Source organism: Macaca fascicularis, chromosome 5 (assembly GCF_037993035.2).
Source record: "Macaca fascicularis isolate 582-1 chromosome 5, T2T-MFA8v1.1".
NCBI classification, from domain to species: domain Eukaryota; kingdom Metazoa; phylum Chordata; class Mammalia; order Primates; family Cercopithecidae; genus Macaca; species Macaca fascicularis.
The window spans coordinates 58,350,464-58,372,948 of NC_088379.1; the positions used below are offsets into that span (position 1 = coordinate 58,350,464).

Sequence of the window (22,485 nt, forward strand, 5' to 3'; positions counted from 1 at the left end):
GTCTTTCGCATGCCATTCTGGTGATAGTGAATGGGTCTCATGAGATCCGATGGTTTGAAAAAAAAAAAAAAAAAATTGGGAGTTTCTCTGCAGAAGCTCTTTTTGCCTGCCACCATCCATGTAAGATGTGACTTGCTTCTCCTTGCCTTCTGCCATGATTCTGAGGCCTCCCCAGCCATGTGGAACTATAAGTCCATTAAACTTCTTTCTTTTGTAAATTGTCCAGTCTTGGGTATGTCTTTATCAGCAGCGTGAAAACGGACTAATATAGCTTCTTTGCCCTAACTCAGGACGAGTTTGGAAGGACATCTGTGTTGAGGTCCCCAAGAGCACGCACAAGTTTCATGATTCACTAGAAGGACTCACAGAATTCAGCATATAGTTGTACATAAGGTAATGATTATAGCAAAAGGATACAAAGCAGCAGCACAATCAGCTAAGGGAAAAGGCACATGGTAAAAAGTCTAGAGGAAACCAGGTGTAGCTTCTGAGTCCTTCCTCAGTGTAATCACACAGGACACATTTAAGTCTTCTAGCACTGAACTGTGACAATACACATGTTGTCTACCAGGGAAGCTCATTAAAGATTCAATGTTCAAAGTTTTATTTGGGGCTGGTCACACAGGTCCCTTTTACCTAACAGATTCTCAAATCCAGACACCCAGAAGGAAAGTAGGTGTTCCGCATAAACCACATTGTCTGTACAAACAGTCTGGCACAGTGAACTACTCTTAGCAGATAGGGGATGGTGGGAGCCCTCCCCAAATCCAAATTTCCAGATGCCACTCAAGAACTAACCTTGCAACCTTGCAGGCCTTTCCAAGGATAGCATTCTCATGCCTATGTTAACTCATTTTTGTGTACTACCCCAGTTTCAGAGTTTTCTGTGGGGCTCACTAAGGTGCTACCTTTACAGACATATAAGATAGACATGAATGGTGGCCTCCACCATCTCTCTTCATTCAATTCACTATTCTGGCCCCTGCAAAATTTAGACAGATCCTGCAAGATGACAGTTGGACTAAGGAAAATTCAACCAACTAGTAGCCCTGATTACAGCTGCTGTGCCAGATGTGGCATCTTTGTCAGAGCAGATTAACATGTCTATGGGTAGATGCTATACAACCATTGGGTGCATGGTTTCCATCCCTATTAGAGAAAAGGATCAGGAACAGCCCACATTCACATGGAAAAAATGACAGTATACATATATGGTCTTGTCCCCAAGGCTTATACGTTAATGATCTTGCTTCTGTTATAATTGAAAGAAGTCTAGACCAGACAGACATTTTATGGAAAATCACTTAGTTCACTCTACTGATGGATTATGTTAATCCAATGGGAGGACTAGTTAATTGGAGGCCTTGATAAGGCACATGTGCTCCAGAGGGTGAGATAAAACTTAGGAAATTCAGGGGCCTAAAACATCAGTAAAATTTTGAGGGAGAAGTATCCAGTGATCTAGGGCATGCTACGACATCTCCCCTAACGTAAGAGACAAGTTATTACGACTTGTATGTTCCACTATGAAGAAGAAAGCACAATGCCTGATGGGCCTCTTTGGGTTCTAAATTTCACACCTAGGAATGCTGCTCTCCTCTATATACTAGATGACATCAAATCTGACAGTTTTGAGTGAGGGCCAAAACAGAAGAGGGTTCTATGGTAGGTCCATGTTGTGCTGAAAGCTGGCCTGCTATGTGGGTCATGTAAGCTTGCAGACCCCATATTAGAGTTATTGTGGAGGAGAAATTAGAGCAAAACCTCTATGTATGTACTCTCCATTTTTCTCTGCCCATTTTATTGAATAACTCAATGTATAAAACCACATAACACATTACTGGAGAAAATGTTTTATTTTTCAAATAAATAATAGATTTTCTATCAATTATTTCTGTAATAATTTTATCTTTTTATTAAAACTAAATATATATTTAATACATTTCACCTTTTCTCAAATTACAGACTATGGTATAAATTAATTATCATTAGCAACCAAAGTCTATTTCCAGAAATTTGAACTTGATATACAGAAAAATTCCACATATCAAGAGCTTCAGACCTGACTTGGTGCTGAGGTTGAACTGTTGTATTAACGTGTTCCTGGCTCTAGAGGCCACTCCTAGCTTTTAAAGCAAAGTGGAACCCTTAGGGTCAGCCTTGGCTGCCAGAGAAACTTCTGGAGGGGGATGACTTGGGTTTTGCTTTATACAGCACAGTTCTTTCCTGGGTTAGGTTGGAATCTCTGGGAACAGAGGACTAAGATACATACCGTGCTTAGGCAATTGTTTGCAGCAGCAGGGAGGACCCTATTTTAAATCTCAGATTTCTATCAGTAATTATTTTCCTATTAGAATAAAGAGAAAATGGGCAGCTCTGGGTCCTTAACGATACCAATATTTTGCACACAGTTATTTATTTCTCAGTTATACTAGGTCCAATGAAAAAGAAGTGCTGAGTCTACTATGAACGCAAGTAGTAAAAGCGACTGTGGCAATTTTGATAGTGGCAGACTGGGATTTTACTCTTGGAAAGGTCTTCCAGGTTTGGTGTATTCTAAGCAGCCAGTAGAGTGCTAGAATTGAGACATACTGTGTTTGGATCTACCCTCTTACTTTTCTCCACTGTCCACTGACTTACTTTAATTTATATACTCACAAATAGGGTGAGGGAAAAATAATCTCTATTGAAAACATCTCCATAAAACCTAAGATCATATCCAAACTTTCCATTAGGGTGTTCATTTATGAACTCAAAATTAGGTAACTAAAATAAATAATGGGTAATTAATGAAAGAGTTTTTTTTTTTTTTTTTTTTGTTTTTGAGACAGAGTCTCGCTCTGTTGCTTAGGCTGGAGTGTGCAATGGCGTGATCTTGGCTCACTGCAACCTCTGCCTCCCGGGTTCAAGCAATTCTCCTGCCTCGGTTCTCCCAAGTAGCTGGGATTACAGGAGTGTGCCACCACACCTGGCTAATTTTTTTTTGTATTTTTAGTAGAGATGGGGTTTCACCATGTTGGCCAGGCTGGTTTTGAACTCCTGACCTCAAGTGATCTGTCTGCCTTGGCCTCCCAAAGTGCTAGGATTACAGGTATGAGCCACCACTTGGCCTTTTTAAACTACCTTTTTACTAGTTTTTTTTCAGGTTGTAAAAAGATATGGCCTCAGTGATTTCCTCTTAGCATAACGCTGATCTTGCAGATGTGGGTTAAATCCCGTTTAGAGGGAAGGTGTGGAATCCTACATAAAAGTGTAACATGCATTAAAACAGAAAATTCTTAAATACAAAAAATTCAAGTGACCATATCTTAACTAATATTAATGTAACAAAAATAAAATTACAATAAACAAATGAGCACAAAATGCAATTCAATTTTTGTTACTACAGTGAAACGGCTGATACTCAAATTCTAACTGCTACAGCATGGACTTCTGAATGAGGTTCATGTATGTACACATGCTTCTAAGTAGAGTGTTGGTTCGGCAAATGCTTTTTATTCTAACCCACAGTATTTATGACTCTTAATTTCAGTTGTTTTGGGTAAGGAATTATGACAAAAGCTAAATTTATGAGACTTGGATCAATTAGGAAATAACAAGGAATTATTCCTTTGCATATTCAGTAAGAAGCTATTCTAAAGCTGCTATTTTAATTACTCATTTCTCTAAATAAAAGCCCTTGGACAATAATCTACTTCCCTAATTAAAATATTCTAATCCCTTCTCTCCAATTCCTATTTCAACTGGAAGAGCCACAATTATTAATTTTTAATGGTTTCTTTTATATTTTGTATTTTCAAAAAATGTCAGCAATACTACTTTATATATAAAATACAAAGCAGTATTAAAAGTATAGAGCTAGTACTGGCATTCAGATTTTGAAGATATACCTTTATGATGAAATAGTCATGAAGCAAAGTGTTCAGACCTGTCAGAGCAACTAACCATTTAAAAATCAGATATATGACCCTTTTCGTCTTTTAAAGCTATTCTGGTTTACATCAAAGTGCTCCTAGTGAGGAGGAATGATGTACTGTACTGAAAACTGAGACTTCACGAGGGGTCTTCTTAAATTGGCTCTGAACAATTTTAAAAGCCAACAGATCTTCACCATGTGTTATTCTCAGAGTCAATACCACAGGAAGCCTTGTAAAAAGATCCTTTGGTATTACTGATAGCTAAAGCACCTTGGATTGAATCCAAGATGGATATGTATTATTAATGAATTGTGCTTTGTAGTAAAATGCATTTAAAGTAAAATTCAATGTACTTACCATAAAGCACATGTAAGTAAAGGTACTCCTTTGAAGCCAAAAATCTGATGTTGCTGGAGAAGTGTCCAATTCCTTCTACTATAGCTTAATGTGACTAATTTGACATCATTTCTTTAGCTCTGTGAAATTTTCTTGAGATTTTAACATCTTACAGTAGTGACCTGGCACTAGTGTAGGTCTATAAAACATAATTGTCACAAGTCACACAAATACATAATTACCACAAATTTCTGCATATTTTCAAAAAAGTCTTTGGATAACAACTATAATGCATAATGCTCCAGAGAATCCAAAGCAGCACTTTAAATGATGTATATCATTTAGTGATGATAAATGAGATTTTATAAAAATTTGTACCAATGACAATTTTAGGTAGAACACAACATGAAATTATTTCATGCAATATAGTCCTGTTCTATGCTCTCCTGACAACACTCCCAACAGAAAGCGTCCAGTCTATTTGCTGTTTCTTGGCTGATCAGACATTCATCCTTTAATTCCCTGATTGTCTTCCTCAATGATTTTTGAAAACGTTTTTCTCGGTCTAAAACATTCCGTAGACTTTCCTTCGTATCCTCTAGCTCGCCGATCACATGATCTAATTTATGTTTAAGTTTCTTTGGACTATCCATTACACTGTAGCTATGTTCCTAAAAATATAAACACCAAGTTATTAATCAGACAGACATGTAGTTGGATAAAAGCTTATAACTAGGTCTGAGCTGTTTCTTCATTTACAATGCTTAGAGAACATCTTTAAGTTGGTGATATTTAGAGGTTAAGGAACACAGGAAGAAGATGGGGGTAGAAGCAACATTTAGGGTGCTAAAGGCCTCCCTTCTTTTACTAAGGCCAGGCATACACAAGGACTGCAGAATATTATGGACGGGAAGCACTTATCTCTATGAATAGCATGACACTTGCAATGGACTTTACAGCTTCTGTTCCTTCAATGTGGTGCTGCTAAGTTTAATTTTTACCTATCAAACAAATTTAAATTTTTAGCTGGGTTACTTATTGGATGGCTATTGCATTTGATAAGATATGACAGGAAAGCAGTACTGCAACAGGTTCTCAGGCTGGGTGTTAGGGATTTAGACAGGACTCTGGTTTTGGAATTTTTAAGAGACAACTCCTCTCGGTGTTTACTATGGTTATGCTTAAATTTGTTGGGTATGCTTTTATTCCTTTTTCATTTGAAAATAGGGAAAATAACACTGACATAGCTTATAAAGGTACTATAAAATAATCTTGAAAAGTTGTTATTTAATATTAAAATTAGCAGAGAAGACTTTTATTTCCAGCCAAGATGAAGTAATAGACACTGGATTGACCCCTACCTCAAAGAACAAACACAAGGCTAAAGACAGAAAAAAATAGCTTTTAAGATAATGGATATTTGGCAAGGACAGCAGTATTGTGGACAGATGGGAAACAAAGAGGTAAGACCTAAGCCTGCTCCAGCTAACTGCATGAGAGTTTCTAGGCCTCAGGGCAAGGAAGGGAAACCCAGGCAGAGCTTAGCAGACTGAGTTGAGGAGGTAGTGCAAAACATCCAGGGAAACCAAGGTGGCTACAGTTCACAGGACAAAGTACTAGACAGATGAGAGCTGCACAGAAAAAACTTGCGATCTTCAGAGGCTCCACCTTGAGTATTCCATGGAGTAAGATCAGCACATGAACGTGAGGAAACTACTCAAGGCTGAGGAAAGAACAACCAGAGATTAGGAATGCCCTATGCTCATGGGGCATAGCCATTATTCCCGCTAGCCGGACTCGAAAATGTCATGGTTCATGGACATTAAGTATACAAAATGGTCTTGTCAAACAAAGTAAAATCTGAAAGGGTCGAACAGTTTCTAACTAACTGTACCCCAGAATAATGCTCAAGAAAACATGATACAAAAATATCTAGCATCTGGCAAATTAAAACTCAAAATTCATGGCATGCAAAATTTACCAGGCATGCAAATAAGCAGGAAAACATTAGTCATAAGAAGAGATAAATCAATCAACGGAAACCAAGCTGGAACTGATACAAATGTTAGAATTAGCAGACAATATAATTAAGAAAGTTGTTAAAATTGTACTCCATCTATTCAAAAAGTTAAGTACATAAAATATATTAAAAAGACTCTAATAGAATATCTACAGGTAACTGTGATATGTGAGGTAAAAAAATACACTGGAGAGAATGGCAGTGTATTTTTTGAAATTTAACATTTCAGAATAAAAGATTTCGTGAATAGAAAGTTATAGCAACAGGAACTATCCAGTATGGACTACAGAGAGAAATGGAGATAGAAAAAAAATAAAGCATCAGCAACCTGTTGCACAATTTCAGACAGCCCAATATACATGTAATTAGAATTCCTGAAGAAGAGGACAAATTGGGATAGAAAGAAACATTTGAAGAAATCATGGCCCAAATTTTTCCAAGTTGGATAAAAACTATAAACTGATAAATGAAAAAGCTCAACAAACTTAATCACAAGAAATATGAAGAAAATGAAACCAAGGCATATCACCATCAGATTAGGCAAAAGCAGTAGAAAAACCAAAAATTCTTGTCCAGCAGTGGCTCATGCCTGGCCTAGCACTTTGGGAGGCTGAGGCAGGGGGACTGCCTGAGCTTAGGAGTTTGAGACCAGCCTAGGCAACATGGGGAAATCTGGTCTCTACAAAAACAAATAAAAATTAGTCCGGCATGGTGGCACACACCTGTAAGTACCAGCTACTCAGGAGGCTGAGGTGGGAGGATTGCTTGAGCCTGGGAGGTTGAGGTTGCAGTGAGTCGTGAGTGTGCCACTGCACTCTAGCCTGGGTGACAGAGTAAAATCCTGTCTCCAAAAATAAATAAAAAATTTTAAAAACCAGACAAATTCTTAAAAGCAAAGAAAAAAAGAAGTATTAGGTACAGAGAAAAAAGGTGAGTATGATATTAATTAAATTTTTCTTTTTCTTTTTTTTTTTTTGAGATGGAGTCTCGCTCTGTCACCCAGGCTGGAGTGCAGTGGCCGGATCTCAGCTCACTGCAAGCTCCACCTCCCGGGTTCACGCCATTCTCCTGCCTCAGCCTCCCGAGTAGCTGGGACTACAGGCGCCCACCACCTCGCCCGGCTAGTTTTTTGTATTTTTTAGTAGAGAGGGGGTTTCACCGTGTTAGCCAGGATGGTCTTGATCTCCTGACCTCGTGATCCACCTGTCTTGGCCTCCCAAAGTGCTGGGATTACAGGACTGAGCTACCGCACCCGGCCTAATTAAATTTTTCATTAGAAATGGTGCATGTCATATACACCATGGAATACTATGCAGCCATAAAAAAGGATGAGTTTGTGTCCTTTGTAGGGACATGGATGCAGCTGGAAACCATCATTTTCAGCAAACAATCGCAAGAACAGAAAACCAAACACCGCATGTTCTCACTCATAGGTGGGAACTGAACAATGAGATCACTTGGACTTGGGAAGGGGAACATCACACACCGGGGCCTATCATGGGGAGGGGGAAGGGGAGAGGGATTGCACTGGGAGTTATACCTGATGTAAATGACGAGTTGACGGGTACTGACGAGTTGATGGGTGCAGCACACCAACATGGCACAAGTATACATATGTAACAAACCTGCACGTTATGCACATGTACCCTAGAACTTAAAGTATAATAATAATAATAAAAAAAGAAGATAATAGTAAAATAATATACAGTGATGAGTACTACAGTACAGATAGATAAAATTAATTGGGGGAAAAAAAAAAAGAAATGGTGCATGTAAGAATACAGTAGGGCAACATCTTCAAAAGTACCAAAAACAACTGCCCCGGCCCCCAAAACTGTTAACCTAGAATTTGATTACATAGTAAAAATATCTTTCAAAAGTGAAGCTTAAACTTTTTAAGAAATAGAAACATTAAAAGAATTCATCCCCAGCATAGTTACCCTATAGGAAATGTTAAAATAAATCCTGCAGGCAAAATGATAACAGGTGGAAATATGGACAGACACAAAGGAATGAAAAGCTCTGGAAATGGCACCTACATGGATAATATCAGATTTTTTCTTATTATCCAAATATCTTTAAAGAATAATTTACTGTTTAAACAAAAATAACAATATGGTGTGAAGTCTATAGCATATGTAAAAGTGAAATGCTTGACAGCAATAGCACAAAGATTGAGAAAGGAAAAATGAAAGTATATAAGATTTTTGTATATAAGGGAAATAATACTTTAACATAGCCTGTGATAAGTTAAAGATGCCATAAACCTAAACACAGACACGCAGACCAATGGAACAGAAAAGAGAACTCAGAAACAAATCCACACACCTACACTGAACTCACTTTCAACAAAGGCGCCAAGAACATAAACTGGGGAAAAGACAGTCTCTTCAATAAATGGTGCTGGAAAAACTGGATATCCACATGCAGAAACACTAAACTAGACCCCTACTTCTTACAGTATACAAAAATCAAATCAAAATGGATTAAAGAATTAAATCTAAGACCTCAAACTATGAAACGACTACAAGAAAACATTGGGGGAAACTCTCCAGGACATTAGTCTGGGCTAAGATTTCTTTTTTTTTTTGAGACAGGTTCTCACTTTGTTGCCCAGGCTGGAGTACAGTGGGTGCGATCAAGCTCACTGCAGCCTTGATCTCCTGGGCTCAAGTGATCCTGCCACTCAGCCTCCTGAGCAGCTAGGACTATAGGCATATGCCACCACCTCCAGCTAATTTTTTTGTATTTTTAGTAAAGATGGGGTTTCACCATGTTTCCCAGGCTGGTCTCGAACTCCTGAGCTCAAGCAATCTACTCACCTTGGCCTCCCAAAGTGCTGGGATTACAGGCATGAGCCACCACACCCGGCCTAAATATTTCTTGAGTAATACCCCACAAGCACAGGCAACCAAAGCAAAACGGACAAATGAGATCACATCAAGTTAAAAAGCTTCCGCACAGCAAAGGAAACAACAAAGTGAAGGGACAACCCACAGAATGGGACAAAATGTTTGTAAACTATCCATCTGGCAAGGGATTGATAACCAGAATATATAATGGGCTCGAAAAACTCAACAGGAAAGAAATCTAAAAATTTGATTAAACACTGGGCAAAACATCTGAATACACATTTTTCAAAAGAAGACATACGAATGGCTAACAGGCATATGAAAAGGAACTCATTATCACTGATCATCAGAGAAACACAAATCAAATCTACAATGACAAAATAACTCATGCCAGTTAAAATGGCTTTTATACCTAAAACAGGCAACAACAAATGATGGCAAGGATGTGGAGAAAAAGGAACCCTGTACACTGTTGGGATAAATTAGTACAACCACTATGGAGAACAGTTTGGAAGTTCCTCAAAAAACTAAAATAGAGCTACTGTATGATCCAGCAATCCCACTGCTGGGTGTATACCACAAAGAAAGGAAACCAGTATATCAAAGGGATATCTGCACTCCCATGTTTGTTGCAGACCGTTCACAATAGCCGATATTTGGAAGCAACCTAAGTGTCCATCAACAGATGAATGGATAAAGAAATGTGGTGCTTAAACACCATGGAGTACTACTGAGTCATTAAAAAAATGAGATTTAGACATCTGCAACAACATGGATAGAAATAAGCCAGGCACAGAAAGACAAACATTATATATTCTCACTTATTTGCAGGATCTAAAAATCAAAACAATTGAACCCACAGAGATAGGAGAGTAAAATGATGGTTATGAGAGGTTGGGAAGGGTAGTGGGATGCGGGGAAGTGGGGATGGTTAATAGGTACAGAAATATAGTTAGACAGACTGAATAAGATCTAGTATTTGATAGTACAATGGGGTGACGATAGCCAACAATAATTTATCATATATTTAAAAATAAAAACAATAATTTATCATATATTTAAAAATAACTAAAAGTATAATTGGATTTTTTTGTAACATAAAGGATAAATGCTTAATGTGATGGATACCCTATTTACCCTAATGTGATTATCATGTATTGTATACCTAAATATATCTCATGTGTCCTATATATATACACACATACTATGTAGCCACAAAAATAAATTATTATAAAGCCATGTTAATCAAGATAGTAAAAGAGATCTAGATTCCATGCCTGCCTCTAACATGAATAAGCAATGAGATGAATAAATAAATGCAAGCTTGAATACTCTGTATGTGTATGACTGAGAAAACTTAGAGAAATAGCTATTTTTTATTACATATTTCATATGGAAATTACAGCAGTTAGAGAGAATAATTATTTCCTTGGTAGAAATATCCTTGCAAAAAGCTTTCTTCAATGAACTACGTATGTAAGCAAAGGATTAACTACCTCTCTTTTGATGTTGCATATATACAAATTATTATGATTCTAGGAAGCAATATTATTTGTAGATATTACATATTAACCCCTAGATTTTGCTAGGATTCTGAAAAATTTGATTCTAATGGAGAGGACATATTCATCTTAAAAGAATTAACATGAGCTCAGTAAGTAATTTACTTACAAAAATGAACTGGGATTGGAATTCTTTAATACATGAGGCAGCACCAACAAGATGATGACTGTAGTTAGTGGCTGGAACGGTTTTGAGGGTGAAGTTTTTTCTACAATGAAGTTTTTCTCTTTTCCCCTGTTAAGAATAGTTAATAACAATCATCAAGTGAGATACTTTTGTCCTTTGTTACATTTTTATTCCTTCTTAACTTTGTATAGTGAAGTTAATACCACATTTCTTTTCATGGAAATTGCTTTTAAAAGTCAGTAAATTCCACTCAGATAATTTTAAAAGAACTTCCTGAAAACAACTCTAAGGTTCATCTGAAAACACAAATTTTCCTAAAAAGGAAGAGTGTAGGAGGATACACCCTACAAGCTATTAAAAATATAATACACAGTAACAATAATTAAAATAGTATGCTCCTTTTTTAGGACTAGACAGGAAAACCTAGAAACAGATCAAGTAGATAGATGCCTTTAGGATAAAGGTGGCATTCTACATAAGGCCACAAATCACGTAAAAATCAACTAATTAAGAAAAGCAGTTGTATCCTTTATATATAATAAACCACAATGAAATTCCATGTACTGAAATTTTATGTAAAAAAGAAAACTATAGGTGGTAGAAAAAATATAGAGATTATTTATATAATCTTAAGGGGAGGAAGGCTAATGTCATATAACACAAGAGAAAATACAGAATTGACTACATTGAAAAAAGCTTGAATTTCAAAAAAAATAAACCTATGCCATAACTAGAACTGAAGACAAACAATAAAAAGTAACTGGGAAGGAAAGTGGGAGAAAGGGGAAAAAAAAAAGGAACTGCAATGTAGATGGCAGTTAAATGATTTGTATCCTCGATATCCAGTGTTTTTACAAAACAGCATAGGAAAACATAATAGAAGAGGACCTGAATAATCAATTCATAAAGCAGTACATTTATCCAATAAACCCATGAAAAAATGTAGACATGCACGAGTGTTCACAGATAAATTAAAACAATAAGATGCCATTTTGCCTATCAATTTTAGCAAAGTTTACAAATACCACTTATACCAAGGATTAGGGTAGGTAGACATTCTTATGCATAGCTAGTAGGGTGACAAATTGGTGCAAGCTTTCTAATGAGGCTTTGGAAGATCTTTATCAAAAGCAAATCTTTAAAAAGTGTATATAGTCTTTGATCCAACAACAATTCTGTTTGCAGAATTCAGTTCAAGGAAATAAGGATATAAGCCCGCTACAATAATGTTCATTTTAGTCCTGTTTAAAATAAGGAAAGATGACAGCCTATACACAATACTGAAGACTGATTACATATACTATTGTTCATATGTAGGATCAACTATTATATGGTCAGTAATATATGGTCTATATAATTGACACCACTAACTACTGTCAGCGATATGGAACCAAAGGAATTCTTATACGCTGATGGTGGGACTATAAATTTGCAAAAGCACTTTGGAAAACAATGGCAATATATATTCAAGCTGAACATCCACATCATCAGGACCTAGTAATTTCCTCTTCTAATTGAAGCATATATATACCCTATAGAGATGTGTACATAAATGGACCAAAAGACGTGCCCCAAAATGTTCAGAGCTGCACAAGTTATAATAGCCCCAATGTGAAAAACCACCCAAACATTTATTAATAGTAGAATGAAGAAATTAGTTTATTTGTACATCACAATACTATACAGCAAAGAAGATAAACGGACCAGTATCTCATGCTACAATGTGGATGAATCACACAAAATGTTGAGCTAAAAAATCCAGAGTACATACTGTAGACAGGACTCCATGTATATAACTGACAGTGATAAAGTCAAGTGTAGTGACTGGGAAAGCATGTGAGGGAGGCTTCTGGGGTACCTGTAATGTTTTATATCTTGGTCTGAGGGGAGTGACATGAGTATACCCACTTTGTGAAAACACATTGATTTGTACACTTATAAGCACTCTTCCATAAATATGCTTTACTTCAATATAAAGTTTAGTTTAAAAAAGTGATGGTCTATATAGGTTTCTCTTAAACATGTGATCCATAGATCTGCAGCACAAACAGATTGGGATGTTAGAAAGTACACTCCAACTTACTGAATCTAATTCTCTGGAAGATGTAGGATTCTGTATTTTAAACAAACTCACTGGATAATCCTTATGTAGACTAAAGTTTGAAAGCTATGGTTGTAAGAAAATATTTAATGTCATGGAGAGTAGTAGTTAATAGTAGTCTCTGAAGCCAAAATGCCTGGGATCAAATCTAGCCTCTGCCATTTAATAGCGGTGTGACCCTGGAGAAGGCATTCTAGTTCTCTGGGCCTCAGTTTTCTCAAGTGATAAAATGAAAATAATAATAGTACTTACCTGACATGGTTCTTTCAAGGACTGAGTTAATAGATTAATGTAAAATACTTGGAATAGCGCCTGGCACACAGTACACACTATGTTAAAAAACCCAATAAAGCAAATAAAGGAAAAGGTATACCGTGTAATTCTATTTCCAGAAGATTATCTATATAAATATAGATGAATTTATATAAAGCATATTTGTAAATAATTACAAAGATACAGATAAAAGTGTTCACAGTATTATCTACGGATTATGTGATTATTTTATTTTTGCTTCTATAATCTTATTTTCTAAAGTGAAAAATTTATTTGTTATAAGAAAATCAATAGTTTTTTAAAAGTTAGTAACTTATGGTTTACTTGATTTATTACGCCCGTATTTCTTAAGGTCTTCTTAACATTACAGCTAGATGACACCTTGGTGGTAGGAAAAAACAAAAGCCCTAGAGTAACTTTCCCAAGATACTGTATATTTATTAGTACGGAAGAAAGTGAGGCATTCTCTACCTGATCACTCAGGTTCTACAATATGACCAACTGCAGCCAAGTGACCAGGACTGCATGGGAGCGGGTATGCTTCTGGCTACTTCTCTTGTTTTTAACTGCCAGGAAGGAGATCCCTTTCAATGGAGGCTCTCCCTGAATTTTCCACATTGGAATCAATCAATCAATATCTATAGGTTCTGGAAATTCACTTTTAGGTATATAAAGTCAAGAGAGATACTGAGGGTGAGGCAGCCAATCCATGGGAATATTACTGAGAAAAAAACACAGAATTCAATTAGCATTTACTTATTCGACTGTTCTTTCTTTTCCTGACCTTTTCTTCTCCTGTGCTCGTATCTCTTTTTTGGTTTTCTTCCTTTTGATCCTACCTAGACTTTACGCTTCCATGTATGTGGCTCTTACAAGTACTTTAGTCCTATTAGTAGTTCTGCTCTTGACTTCTACCCCAGTGTTAAGGACTGCCAACTTGGAACATCAGCTCAACCTTCTTATGAGGCTTTGGAAGATCTTTATCAAAAGCAAATCTTTAAAGAGTGTATATAGTCTTTGATCCAACAATTTTATTTGCAGAATTTAGTTCAAGGAAATAAGGATATAAGCCAGCTACAATAATGTTCATTTTAGTCCTGTTTAAAATAAGGAAACTTATTCAACCTTCTTACGTTAACTTCAATTTTTAGACAAAAATCTTGAGTTATGCTAATTCCTAAAGTCAGTCCATTTCATCAAACATTAGTAATGTACAAATATTTATGAGTGGTTACTGGTAAAACACTCCTACTACACATTACAAAAGTTGAAGATGCAGTCTATAAATTTAAAACCTCAAGAATGGACTTCAAATGAATAAGCAAACAATAAAAATGTTAGCGAGAGCAGCAAATAGTATCATAAAAAGTGAGCAATGGCCAGGCGTGGTGGCTCACGCCTGTAATCCCAGCACTTTGGGATGCCGAGGAGGGTGGATCACGAGGTCAGGGGTTGAAGACCAGCCTGGCCAAGAGGGTGAAACCCCGTCTCTACTAAAAATACAAAAATTAGCCAAGTGTGGTGGCGGGCACCTGTAATTCCAGCTTCTCGGGAGGCTGAGGCAGAGAATTGCTTAAACCTGGGAGGCAGAGATTGCAGTGAGCTGAGATCATGCCACTGCACTCCAGCCTGGATGACAGAGTGAGACTCTATCTCAAAAAAAAAAAAAAAAAAGTGAGCAATGATGGTAAATAGTATCTCATAAACAAACCTGTAGGTGATATGGAGAATCAAAGATAGAAGGTATGACTCCAGGTTTCAGTTTAATGTTTGGAGCACTTCTGTCAAAATCTGTCTTTTTAAAGTGCCTCGAACACAACACATCTCCTTTTTTAGGCTCCCAAATGCCAGCTGCATTCACATCAAGTCTTTTCATTGCTAATACCCATTTCCTTTTGATGTTTTCATCTGTGGGGAATCTAGAAAAAAATCAAAAAAATATTTTAAAATCAAATACTATTGCTACATAATTGAATTAAAGCTGTCTTATACAACTGACTAAATTGATTCGTTAACTAGTTTGTTATTAGTCTTGAGAATTACAGTATTTAGGAAACCATAATTCATGCTTTGGTAACTTTCCATTTTAATATTCAGATTTTCTGCCAATCATGCTGCAGATATATGGCCCTCATTTTAATTTTTCTCATATTATAAGGACGAAAAATTTCAATGGATATTTAGCATCTTATAGTAAGATCCACAATTGAAAGTATTTATTCATCTATAGATGATAAAAGAATTATCACTTGGGCCTTTTCCTATCTGAAATGATATCCACAATTTATCCTCGATAAAAAGGGCCCTTTGTAATTCCATTCTTCTGTCAGCATCAGAAAATTGCTTAGTACAGCATTTAATACATAGCAGGTCTACAGATACTTAGTGAATGAATGCAGAGAATAGCTGCAGAGTGTGGAGTTCTGGAGATCAGAGCTATTTTGAGAGATATGAAGGCCAATAGCCATATCTGATTCAATTTTCAAGCTGGTTCAAATTTTTCTGAAATAAGGTAGGATATATATATATATGCTCATTTTTTGATTTCTTTATATCTAACCAAATAGCTAGGAGATCTTTCTCTAACACATAGCACAGTGCCTGGCACAAAAGCAGCAAAATAAACCTTTAACAAGTGAACAATTATTAAATCTTACTACTCTTTCACTTACTCTTTCACGGCTCTCAGGAGAATGGCTAAAATATGAAACTAAAATCATCTTGATTTATTTGCAACACAGCTAAAGATCCCTTGGTCTGAACTTGTAATTTATATTTTTTCTGTATAACCTATGCTTGATCTATTTCTAAATAGAAACGGCAATATATTTGAGCAAAGCCCCTGCATTCAGATTGTAAACTATATGTAAACAACATTGAATTTCTTTGGTGATATGATAAAATACAAAGTAATAATATTAGCAAAAGTTAGTCTTAACGGTATTTTTTGTAAACCAGTCTCTCGTATCTTAAAGTATCTTAAAACTTTTAAACTAAATTATAAACATGTAAAGGTATCACATTGTCACTTCAAATTTTAAAAACAGGTTATTTAAAAAGGACTCGGGAACTAAAGTTCAAAATTGAAGACAAGCAGAACTGTCTTTTGCTTTTTATAACATGGCCAAAGTATTTGGCTTAACTACAGCACAATCTTACACGTGAAACGTCAGTCCTTTTAACTTCGAATTTGGCAAGCAGCGAGAAGCACATCCAATGGCGGAGCAGCATTTCACCATTTTAGCAACTCATAACAGAGCTGAAAGAAAATTAGAATATTGAGTCAGTAACTGGAAAGCTGAAGGGGAATAGATTCCCTTTCCCGGTGTTTTAGGAAACATGAAATCAGGTTAGAAAGCTAAAGACAAGTATCTTCTTCTAACACCTGCAGCTTTGCTTATAACATTTTCCAGGGTCTTGACTCTTTAATAAGGAGAAACATATTTAGCTATGTGCCCCGAGTCTGATTTCAATTTTGTTGGCTTGTACATTTCCCTTCCACCTTCTGACAGGTACCATGTTCTCTGTGCCACAAAGCCTTTTGCACACTAACTCCTACCCATCTTTCAGCTCTCAGCTTGCATTGCTTCGCCAGAGAAACCTTCCATGACTGACACCCAGATTGTCAGAGCTGCTCTAATATTAGCTCTCACAGGACACACACTTCTTTCTAGCACTTCTCCAAGTTGTAATCTTACATTTATTGCAGTGATCGCTCTTATTAATGTCTTCCTCCTCCACCAGTCTTAGTTCCATGAGGTCATGGTGGAGTGTGTCTATTTTTTCCTACTTTTTGTCCTTACGGTTTAGCTGGTGACTGGCAATAGTGAATGTCAGTACATACTTTGAATGAACAGCAAGTAAACGGGAAAAGGAGGAAGCAAGAAGCACTTCCAGGTGCTAGCGAGTGCCCTGGCATCCAGGAGCGGCGCGCGGGACCCGATGAGCCCAAGGCCCGGGCCGAACTCCGCCCCTTTCTCCAGGCTCCCCGCCACCGGAGGGAGAGAGGGAGGGGCCGCCCGTCACAGGTAACGATGCACCTAGTGAGCGTCTTTTCCTCAGGCGCCAACCGGCGTCTCCGCGCCGCTGCCGCCCACCTCGCGCCGAACCACGCCCTGAGATTTGGGCGGGTAGCGATGGGGGGAAAAACAGGCAACCTAAGAGTTATTACCGTTAGCAGCGAAGACTACGACTAACGTCAACGACGGACACTGCGTCTGCCTTCGCTTCCGCCTCGTGGCCCCGGGAACCGGAAATCCGTCTGCCCCGTGTCACGTGCTTAGGAGCCATATTGGCGCTGGTGGCTGCTGGGGCTGGGAGGGGGTGTGCTAGAGAGGCGCAGCTTCTCTGGGCGTGGTTTTTATCCTGGGGGAAGGATCGGTGGAATGTGAGGGGCGGTGGAGGAGATGGCGGCGACGGCGCGGGAAGATGGCGCCAGCGGTCAAGAGCGAGGGCAGCGGGGTTGCGAGCACTATGACAGAGGATGTCTCCTGAAGGTGACGCCTTCTATGGGCTCTTCCCCGACAAGCTTCCTCCGGGCTGGGCTGGGGCGGGCTGGGCAGCCGGTTAGGCTTGGATTTAAGTTTGAGGTTAACCTGCTTTTCAGGATACCTTTTTCACCTGGAATTGGGTTCCTCTTGAGGAGAACGTTTTTGGCAAGGCGATGAAGCCCCACCTTTCCTACCTGCTTCGTATGTTGAAAGCAAAACCCTTCTTTCTTGGGAAGTGATTAGGCTTGCACAGTGGTCTCTTTGCCAGTGGGCTTATTCGTCTTTTGCTGCTAAAGTAGACTGAGGCAGCCCCGGGCCTGTACTGGGTTTTCCGTTCAGGTGTGTGATGAAATAATGGAAGTGGAGATAATGGAAATAAACAGGTGGAGAACCCGAATACGATTTCAGCTCCTGTAGTAAAGTTTTATAGCCTGCCAGCTTCATTTTAGAGGCAATGCGTATGTTCAGACCTATGTAGGAAAAAACATGTGTCCCAAAAAAGAAGACAATCATGTAATTGCCATTAAATAGAAAATTATGTATAGGAAAGTGCCTAATGAGCTTGTATTGTTACTTTGAGAAAACTTCTTAATCTGTATTTGTTTTAAATTGATACGTATTCAATTGAAGTTTCCGGATTTTCCTTGCAAGAAACAGTACAAAAATTTCTCTTAGAAAACTTGGTCTTTGGAACCTCAACCACCCTTTCCCCAAATCTTAGCTCTCCTCTTTAATAACTGTGATTTTAGCTTGCTCCTCTTTACCTCATGTGTAAAATGGAGATGATAGCACCTGTTTCATAAAAGTGTATGAGGATTATATACTAAAGGGCATGTATGGTGTCTAACAGGGTGCATTCCCTGAAGTAAATGAGTAGTAAATGTATACCACCATGACTATTACTATCATGTATTACTACTATCTATCATCTATTACTAATATCATGACTGTTACTATTAATCTGAGTATTATTACTTTTTGTCCTTTCACTTCACAAGTCAGCCTTGCTGGTCATTGCCTCATTATTAGAAGCAAGTTCTAGTCTCAGGCCTCTACGTGCATCCTAAACTCTTTTCTGTAGGTCATGGCTTGATGAACGTTGCTCCACTGCACTGGATGAAGCTCCTTAAAAATGTTGGTCAGCCACCAAATGTTGTGTAAGGAAATTGAATGCTATCCTTATGATTCAGTTTCTACTGAGATGTATTATTACTCTTTAAAACTTGAGGTCTAAAACGGAATTTAACATCTTGCCTGCCCCCCATAAACCACACAACTAGATTTGTGTATCATAGCACTAAGATACTTCACCCTGGGTGTCACAGGTTTTGCGCCCCCCCACCCCCACCCCTTAAATACCAGAGGCCAAGTGAAGCATTTCGAGGAGGATGTGGTCAACTAGGTCAAATGCAGCTGTTTGAGTAAGATAACTGAGAATTGCTCTTTGGATTTGGCAAGGAAGAGGTCACTGGTGATCTTGACAAGAAGAGTTCTAGCGGAGAGGTCAGGATTCGAGTGGATTTAAGAGAGAATGGGAGGAGTGTATTTGAAAATAACATTTATAGGCTATTCTTGTGGTTTTGCTGTAAAGGGGAGCAAATAATAAGGTGTGGTTGCTGGGAGATGTGGCACCATATTTTTTCCTCTTTAAGAGAGGAACTATTACAGCATGTTTGTATATTCTAGTAAATGATACAATAGAGTGAGAACGTTTTATAATGCAGGAGAGGGAGAGAAAACTGTAAGGGCATTGTCCTTGAGTAGCCAAAGGGTATGAAATCCAGTGCACAAGTGAAGAAGTTGGCCTTAGAAACATAGACTGTCAGTTCTTAGTAAGGGAAGGCAGAGGATGAGGTATATTTGCAAGTAAGTTAATAGAGATTATAGGACGGTATTCTTTTCAGGCCTATCAGCAGGAAGTATGTTTACTGTTTTTATAGTGAAATAAGGTCATCAGCAGAGTGTTAAGGAGGAAGAAAGATTTGTTAGAGTTTTAAAGCCAGAGGAGAAGTGAAATGATCATCTAAGTCTTAGGTCTTAGACGCTAGAAGAGTGACAGAATTGATTGGAGAAACGTGATAGTAAGTGTCCACTTCATATGAACCAGCAAGAATGGTGATGCTTTTTCTCTAGTGATATTCAGCTGCTTCTGATGTAAGTCAAATAGGGTTTAACCAGGGTTGGGATTGTTATTCGTGAGTGTAGAGGAAGAGAGAAGGGAACTAGGGTGTTGCAAGGGGAGACTTGGAGTAAGTTAGGGAGGAGTTAATGGTTAGAGAATTTCATGCTTGGAATTGAGATGCAGAGAGGGTGCGCTGTTGTTCTGTAGCAGTGGTTTTCAAAGTGTGGTGAATGGACCCCTGGGGATTCCCGAGGTCCTTTCAGGGGGTCTGCAAGGCCAAAACTACTTTCTGTGAATACTAAGATATTTGTTTTTTTTTCAGTCTGTTGACACACGCACTGATGGTGGAAAAGCACTGTTTAGTACTGCCAGTACCTTAGCTTGAATCAAGACAGTGGCACTGAACTATACTACACCTATAGTTTTTTTAAAAAGCCAGCTTCTCTTAAAAATGTTGATAAAGCAGTAACATCATTAATTTTAATCACATTTCAACCCTTGAATATATGTCTTTTTAATATGCCGTTCAATGACATGGGAAGTTTTGATCAAACCCTTCTGCAAACTGAAATTAGAGGGTTGTCTTGAGGAAAAGCTCTTGTGCAATTGGATTGTAAAGTGAACTAGTTGCTTTTTTTCCTGGAACAACTTTTTTACTTGAAAAAACTGTAGTCATTCACATTTGGGTGTTTGGCAGACATTTTCTCAAAAAGGAGAAAAGTGAGACTTACTACAAATGAAAATGACAGTATTTGTTGCCAGTGATAAAATTCAAGCTTTCACACAAAAATTAGAATTTTGGAAAACTTTTATTAGCTTTTGAGAGATTGGAAGCTTTTTTAAAAGACTTTTTTTTTTGGTGAGATTTTCTTCAATACCTAAAGACTTTGATATTAAATGTTAAATGTGTGAACATTTAGAAGATGTAAATAACTCACTGAACTGGTATTTTCCAGATGACCAATGCATGAGGAAAACATCCATTTGAAGTGCAAGATAGATCAATAGATTTAAATGTAACCAAGGAAGAAAAGTTCATTGATATGATTTCAGATTTCATGTTGCAACTACCCTTTAAGAGTTGTTCTAGTGTAATATCAGAGAATAATGTCCATAATTCTCCAAAAAGGCTATTAAAATACTCCTTTCTTTTCCAGTGTACATATTTGTGTGAGGCCAGAGTTTCTTCTTGTACTTCAGCCACAACTGTTTGAATGCATAAGCAGATAGAAGAATTAAGCTGTTTGGGGGGAAAAATATAGTTATTTTTCATCAAAATATGTTATTTATGTTAACAAGTAATGAGTTTGTTACTTTTAAAAAGTAATATTTTAAAAACCTATCCTTTTTAATTTATGATATGGTATATGTCAATAGATAAAATCCACATAAACCAAAGCTCTTGGGGATTCTCAATAATTTTAAAAAGTGTGAGGGGATCCTGAGACCAAACCATTTGAGAATGACTGTTCTACGGTATAACTATGAGAATAGTGGGTTGGAGGACAAGGTTATTGGAAATGACAAAGTCAAGGACTGAGAGTTGCAGAAAAAGGAAACCAGTTAAATGTTAAAATCTTTAATGAGCGAACTACGTTATGGTAAGTCAAGGCATAGGAAGCCTTCAGAAATGAGTGGATCTGCAAGGTCACAGTGTATTGGAAAGTATTGAGTTAGCTCACTGGCCTGGAAATCTCTTGATATACTTGTAATGGTAAAATTGCTGTAATGAAAAAACCCAACAGTGATGTAGATTGAAGAATAGAGGTTTTATTTCTTCCCATTTAACAATTCCAAGGCGAGTGATGCAGATTGGTGATGGGGTTTGTTCCACGTGGTCACTCCAGGGACGAGATTTTTCTGTTGGTATCATTTTGTCATGTTTTAGGGCATATGGCCATCTGTCTGATAGAGCTGAACAATTGTGCCTAGGAAGGAGAGGATATATTTTGGTGAACAACTGGCAGTCTTTGCCATGCATGAAAACCAGGACTATCTCTTACATTTGTTGCATTTTCTGCAATGTTAGATACGAGGTTGGTGATTAGTAAAAGCTAGTAAAATAAGAATATAATCTTTATTATTTTTAATGTAAATGAATTTATCTGGAAATGTGTAAGAAGAGGTTGCCTGTTTGCTGTTTAGGCTCAGAATGAAATTAGGGTGTTATATTAGTCTGTTTTCACACTGCTGATAAAGACATATCCAAGACTGGGAAGAAAAAGAGGTTTAATTGGACTTACAGTTCCACATGGCTGGGGAGGCCTGAGAATCATGGCGGGAGACGAAAGGCACTTCTTACATGGTGGTGGCAATAGAAAATGAGGAAGAAACAAAAGCGGAAACTCCTGATAAACCCATTAGACCTCATGAGATTTTATTCATTGTCACAGGACTAGCACGGGAGAGACTGGCCCCCGTGATTCAGTTACCTCCTACTGAGTCCCTCCCACAACACGTGGGAATTCTGGGAGATACGTTTCAAGTTGAGATTTGGGTGGGGACACAGCCAAAGCATATCAGGTGTTGTGGGATTAGTGTTTAAATCTGGGGATTTCCTTCATAATTCTTTTGTTTTAAAGTTGTGTTCAACTTCATACAGACATAGTGACGTTGAAGGGAAAAATTAATATAAAATATGCCAAGAAACTAGTGAAATGTTATGTTTAGGATCAGTTTAGCAGC

General features: G+C 37.7%; 2 protein-coding genes across 20 annotated transcripts in view; one reads left to right on the forward strand and one right to left on the reverse strand.

The window, feature by feature from the left end:
- The window catches only part of THAP6 (THAP domain containing 6), a 29,237-nt gene extending 11,801 nt beyond the window's left edge, over positions 1 to 17,436 (reverse strand). For 4 of the 16 annotated variants that reach the window (XR_012434860.1, XM_074039870.1, XM_074039867.1 and 1 more), the window contains exons 1-4: positions 17,360 to 17,436; positions 16,348 to 16,447; positions 14,900 to 15,107; positions 10,797 to 10,922 (exon numbers count right to left, since the gene is read on the reverse strand). Coding sequence is in view for 11 of the 16 variants with exons in the window: in XM_074039870.1 (XP_073895971.1) it covers positions 10,797 to 10,922; positions 14,900 to 15,107; positions 16,348 to 16,427 (414 nt within the window). In the remaining 5 variants the exon portion in view is untranslated. Of the gene's footprint in view, positions 1 to 1,841; positions 4,925 to 5,844; positions 5,977 to 10,796; positions 10,923 to 14,899; positions 15,108 to 16,347; positions 16,448 to 16,886 lie in introns of those variants that run through there. The other 12 variants (XR_012434862.1, XR_012434861.1, XM_074039871.1 and 9 more) reach the window with 10 other exon arrangements.
- A 148-nt stretch (positions 17,437 to 17,584) lies between these two features.
- RCHY1 (ring finger and CHY zinc finger domain containing 1) overlaps positions 17,585 to 22,485 on the forward strand; it is a 41,519-nt gene continuing 36,618 nt past the window's right edge. For all 4 annotated transcript variants that reach the window (XM_005555044.4, XM_005555045.5, XM_065545086.2 and 1 more), the window contains exon 1: positions 17,585 to 17,684. In XM_005555044.4, coding sequence (XP_005555101.1) covers positions 17,595 to 17,684 — 90 coding nt within the window. In that variant the 5' untranslated portion in view covers positions 17,585 to 17,594. The remainder of the gene's footprint in view (positions 17,685 to 22,485) is intronic.